The sequence below is a fragment of the Typopeltis vanoorti genome, chromosome 11 (assembly GCF_054136105.1).
Source record: "Typopeltis vanoorti isolate ZY-2024b chromosome 11, IOZ_Tvanoo_1.0, whole genome shotgun sequence".
NCBI lineage: Eukaryota > Metazoa > Arthropoda > Arachnida > Uropygi > Thelyphonidae > Typopeltis > Typopeltis vanoorti.
In genome coordinates this window covers 24,075,701-24,081,700 of record NC_143559.1, presented here as the reverse complement: position 1 = coordinate 24,081,700, position 6,000 = coordinate 24,075,701, and the positions used below count along the sequence as shown (strand labels likewise).

The 6,000-nt window shown below is 35.7% G+C and overlaps 1 protein-coding gene across 1 annotated transcript in view; it reads left to right on the top strand.

Moving 5' to 3' along the window:
• The first annotated feature begins 341 nt into the window (after positions 1-341).
• The window catches only part of LOC150101381 (alpha-(1,6)-fucosyltransferase-like), a 65,661-nt gene continuing 60,002 nt past the window's right edge, over positions 342-6,000 (top strand). Inside the window, exon 1 of the mRNA XM_090400788.1 lies at positions 342-397. Coding sequence (XP_090256914.1) covers positions 342-397 — 56 coding nt within the window. The remainder of the gene's footprint in view (positions 398-6,000) is intronic.

The window sequence follows — 6,000 nt, the reverse complement described above, 5'->3', positions numbered from 1 at the left end:
TGATTCTCGTTATTTATTTACTTATAAATCAAGATGCTTGGTTTAAGAGAATTTCGAACTGTGTCTAAAGTTTTTTTCAACATATTCAAAAAAGGGTGACCTTTTTCAGTAAAAGTATTTCTTCTTCATATACTCCCAGACATTTTTACTGAGAATATTTTAACTTATGGGTTTTCTTTCAGAAATCTGTTTATTCTATTTAGCTTTAAAAGTACTTCAATGGCATCAGGTAATCAGATAATCATGCCTCAGTAAACTTGAATTTTGACCTGTCTGATAAACTGAGAGTTATCAATATTTTATATACTTGAACCGAGTAAAGGAAATTAGTTACTGTAAACATGCCGAACAGTGTACTCTTCTTCAAGAACTCGATATCACTGATATGCAGCAGAAAGTAAGTAGTCATTTTTTTAATATTTATCCGTTCCGTTACATATCAAAATACACACAGTATGGCGCAAAAAAAAAAAAAAATGCTGAACTTCGAGCCCCCCCCCGCCCCTTCAATACACGCGGTATGAGATATGGCGTTCGACTGCATGCATATTAATAGAAGAGCAGGTGTAGAGCCTACGCCATTACATTGAGCTGTAGCAATGGTGTAAAGACGTTTATTGTTGAGCATTATTTTCGTTCGTACGGAGTTGGTAGAACAAATGGTCCAAGCTTACATGTTTGTGAGCAGTTTGTTAGTCGTTTCCGTAAGCGCGCCCCAAGCAACAGCTTCAAGTGGGAGTGTTCTGCCGTAATGCAAAAGGCATTCGTTGGAGACTACGAACTGTTAACACAAACGAGAATCACGGCTGTGTGCTGGAGCAAGTAATCTCCGAAACGCTGTCAACACCGAACAGGGGTAAAACTTGGGATACCGAGGCGGACACTGCTGAGAATCCTAAAAAACTGTGTTTTTTCGTATGTCACTCAGGTTGGTCAGTGTTTAATAGTAACGAATTACGCTGCACGGCGGGAATACTGTGCACGCGTGCTGGCTAATGTGCATGAAGATCAGTCCTTCATCTATAAAGTCTTGTTCTTGGACGACGAAGCGTATTTCCATCTAATCTAATCTTTGTGGATTAGTGGATTACAGACTCTAGTTAACACGAGAAAGAGAGGTGATATGATAGAGATCTATAAAATTATAACACTTTTTTGAATGTTAGTCAAGTGAGGTTTAATTTATCGTCCTACATGTTTCACCGATTTTTGCTATCGGCATCTTCCGGGAATACAATTCGTAAGCTATATGAAGGTAAAAGACTAGGTTTTAACTGACAGTTCTAATTCATACAAAATTAGTATTGTGCGAGACAATGCGCGTGTCACGGGAACATGATTTATTTGTTACGAGACATAATGTAATTTTCGTGAAAGTTCATTTCTTTGATGTTTAGTGATCTAATTAAAGTTTTCCAAATTTCCGGTTGGATTAGACCTTGATTCTTATTTAGGTTTCCTGTTGAACGGGCGACCATAGCGCAGCCTCCTTGAAGGTTCTGGAATGGTAGTTCTCTTCTATATAGGTCATATGACTCTTATCCCACTCAATAAGATGGTTGGTAGAGGCAAAGTGGGAAGAAAGGCCTGCAATATCTTGTCTGTTGTTTCTAACATAGCCTATGTGCTCCTTCTCTCTCGTTTCGAAGCTTCTAGAGGTCTGACCACAGGAGCAAGGTATATTATATACTCCAGAGTACTTGTATAATGGATGAGGGGCTTTCGGTGATCTTAAAAATTTCCGAATAGTATTGACCGGCTTGAATGCTACTCTAATATTGTGTGGTTTTAGAAGGAGAGCCGATTTTTTGGAAATACTGCTGACAAATGGAATAGTTATGGTACTGATGTATTGGTTGTCATCATGTTGTCTTTGTGGTATATCCGAAAAGAGGATATTGTTGCAGAGCCTTTTAGGATAACCATTTAAGGATAGCTCTCTAATAATATACCTTACTCCTGTGGTGTTAGTTACGTTGGTCAGACCTCTAGAAGCTTCGAAACGAGAAAGAAAGAACACATAAGATATGTCAGAAACAACAGACAAGATATTTCAGGTCTTTCTTGCCACTTTGCCTCTACTAACCATCTCATTGAGTGGGATAAGAGTCATATGACCTATATAGAAGAGAACTACCATTCCAGAACCTTCAAGGAGACTGCTACGGTCGCCCGTTCAACAGGAAACCTAAATAAGAATCAAGGTCTAATCCTACCGGAAATTTGGAAAACTTTAATCAGATCACTAAACATCAAAGAAATTAACTTTCACGCCAATTACATTATGTCTCGTAACAAATAAATCATGTTACCGAGACACGCGCATTGTCTCGCACAATACTAATTTTGTATGAATTAGAACTGTCAGTTAAAACCTAGTCTGTTACATTCATATAGCTTACGAATTGTATTCCCTGAAGATGTGATAGCAAAAATCGGTGAAACATGTAGGACGATAAATTAAAACTCACTTGACTAACATTCAAAAAAAGTGTGTTATAGTTATTATACAAGTAATCAAGAAATAAAATCACTAGAGATCTATAAACTTTTGAATGGGTGTTATAGCATTTCAAATGATAAAAGTTTTCGTTATATGGTAGGCGGGGAGAGAACAATCGGGCATCCATGGAAGTTAAGGTTGTTCTCAGTCAAGAAAGGGTAAGAGCTAGGTTTTTCTCTCAGAGAGCAGTGAGTGAGTGGAATAATTTGCCCTTAGGGGTAGTGAGTGTATCTAGTGTGAATGAATTCAAGGGTAGGTATGATAGCTGGGTTGGGTAATTTACAGCCTCCCTCGATGAATTCTTGACTCCCTGGAGGTCTCAGATAATGATAATAATAATAATAATAATAATAATAATAATAATAATAATACGAACATAGCCCAAATAAATATGCAACATGACATAAATCTGATCATAGACTGGCTTATGAAAAACTCCATACACCTAAACTCCGATAAGACAAAATTAATGATATTCAGAAATCCACTGACTCGACCAGCTGATAACAAATATATAACCATCCAACATCCACTCTCCAACATAAAAAACACACAGAACAGTGAAACCACTACAATCACACAGATTAAGACAATACGATACCTTGAAATTTACTTCGATGCAGATATGAACTGGAATAGCCACATAAATCATCTACACAGCAAACTCTCAACAATAACTGCCAAACTCTACAGGTTAAAAGACAGTTCCCACACGCCTAAAATCACTAATATACAAAGCACTATGCCAAAATATACTAAGATACGCTATAACAACGTATGCTTTCTGTGCACCCTACAAACTAAATAGATTAATGTCGTTACAGTACAAAATGATAAAACTGATCTTTTGGGAACAAAGATACTATAATGATTTTATATACACTGCAATGTCAGAACACAAAATACTGACAGCAAAACATTTATGTCATTAGGCAATTTTGCTAAAACATCATTTCGATGCCAACTGCAGGACAGTCAGAAATACATACCGTATAACAAGACCTCAGACAACTAATTATATCACATATAAATACAGTAATCACTACGGAAAGGCCATGCGAAACTTCTGCATCCCAGACATGATAAACAAATTACCTTTTGAATACAGAAACCTTACAAACTACAATACCCTGAAAAGAGCTCTAAGGACATACTATGAACAAGAAACACGCACCCAAAATACCATACAAACTTAACGAAACACAGTATATTCGTTCAGGCTTCCAGTTCAGCGACGCATCAATACATTCCAAGTGTGTGTGTGTGTGTGTGTGTGTGTGTGTGTGTGTGTGTGTGTGTGTGCGTGCGTTCCCTCGAATTTCTCAATCATAGATTTCGTAGCTTTCCAACACAGCAAACAAACCAATAAATAATAACCAACTGGTGTCATCCTCAGATAAGCTTACAAGTAAGTTTCGAGGAAGAAAGCTGAAAAATTACTTCTCATCGAAGATAAAAAAAAGGAAGTATGTATATATATCATATGTAACCAAATGCATGTAATGTATGTATCACATGTAAACCAATGTATGTAATGTAAGTATCACATGTAAACAAATGTAAGTAATGTTGTATCTTATGTAATCAAATGTATGTATGTAATGTAATAAAAAATGTAAAAAAATATATTATTATTATCTCCAAGTATGGTCAATTGATGATAAGACAGCTTCCTTTTCTAAGCGTACGAATGACTCAGCACTGCATATGACTTTTAGCAACAAATTTGAATAGAAAACTTTATTCGTGCAAGAGAGTGTTGAGTGAATAATAACATTATTATCTCGTTCATGAATTACAGTATCACACTGCGGATGTATGTTAAAACTCAGAGATGCTGCAGCTTATTAACATATGTTATTAGTTGCGATGTGTTATACACATTACAACATTAGGGAGTCTCATGAAAAAAAAAAGACTTAGATATGATACTTCGGTCGAAGATTTTTTAATAGTGCACTGAGTTTCAGAACATGCGTATTAACTGAAATTCGTTCAAGGAATTAAACATTTTAATCGACTTTTTAATTGCTCCACAGTAATTCACACTTAAGTTAATTATACGTACATTCACATTCTAAAATAATGACAGCATTCAATCTGTTCATTACTTATTATCTTCATTACTTGCGTCTTCCGACAGAAAAAATATTCCTATTCTCAAATTCTATATCAGTAGCCTTCTATTTCTGGTTTTTATTTATAATACTCGGAATGCGAAAATCTGAAAGTTGTTCTAATGTCCATCGCTAACCATATTCGTTCAGCTAAAAAAAAGGGAGTGAGGGGGGGGAAGGACTCATCCTCAATTTACTTAAACTAGAGATCCAATGGAGAGCCATTCAATCCAGCGTCTATGATGTTTATTTATGATATGAAAGCGGAATATGCTTTTATGGGGATTAACTGTATAAATAAAATTGAAATAATGTCTGTTTGTTCGGGCATCACAATTCATCTTGATGAAATTCTCGATATCGGTGGTCTTGGGTATATATATATGATCTTAGGCAACGTGGTTATTTTGCATATGTCATCTTAAAATCAAATGACATAGGAACATATGATTTAAGCACTTTTCTCACGATTAGGCTTAACCGGTTTTCATTTTAAACTACATATGCTTAGTACCTATTTTTTTTATTCTTATTGATATACTCTAATAGTAATAAGAGTAACAGGTCCATAGGCAGAGAAATCCCCGGAGTCCTGCCAGTACTGTGTTTCACACGAGCAGCTAAATGCAGCTTGTTGCAGAATGAGTAGCAATGAAGAGCTTCATGTTATGTGTGCAGCAAGGAGAAGGTTAGCGACATACTTGAGAGCGTATAATAATTTAGCTATAATGGGAACGAAATATTTTTTATTATTTGGTCCATATTATTATGAACTCATTGTTAGAATTCTGGGTATTTCAGCTTGTGCACAATAGGAATTGTCGAAACGAGTGAAAGCTGAAAACACTTGCATCAGAAACGTTTTCGCAACAACTATTCTCCACAATGAGTTTATACATATACGCCTTTTTTCATAATCATTCTCAACTGAAGTTAAAACTACAAGTACAGTAGAGCTGGTAAAGGTAACGTATATGTTTTCTGTTGTTGTTTTTGTTTATAATTTGATTATTTTCCAAGTGTGCTTATACAGATACTCATTCGCAAAACAGTACAAAGACGTTCCACACTCATTTCCAATTTACGCTGAAACTAAAGGAACAGTATAAGTACAGCTAATTTTATGATTTTTTAAAAGAAACTGACAGTTGTTATCACACGAGTTACACGCAACATGTGGCAAAGGTATGCACACCTGTATCGCAAATACTATAGGGACAACAACGTCGCTACGTATACTCTTCTACAAAAGCAGAACAACGAATGTTTCATGCCTGTATTAGTAAGATCGAATAGAAATGACAACCGGGCGACTGATTAAGAACTAGAGGATAACAGTCTCGTAAGTTTTTTCTAACTCATTTTTATTTTATTTTATTT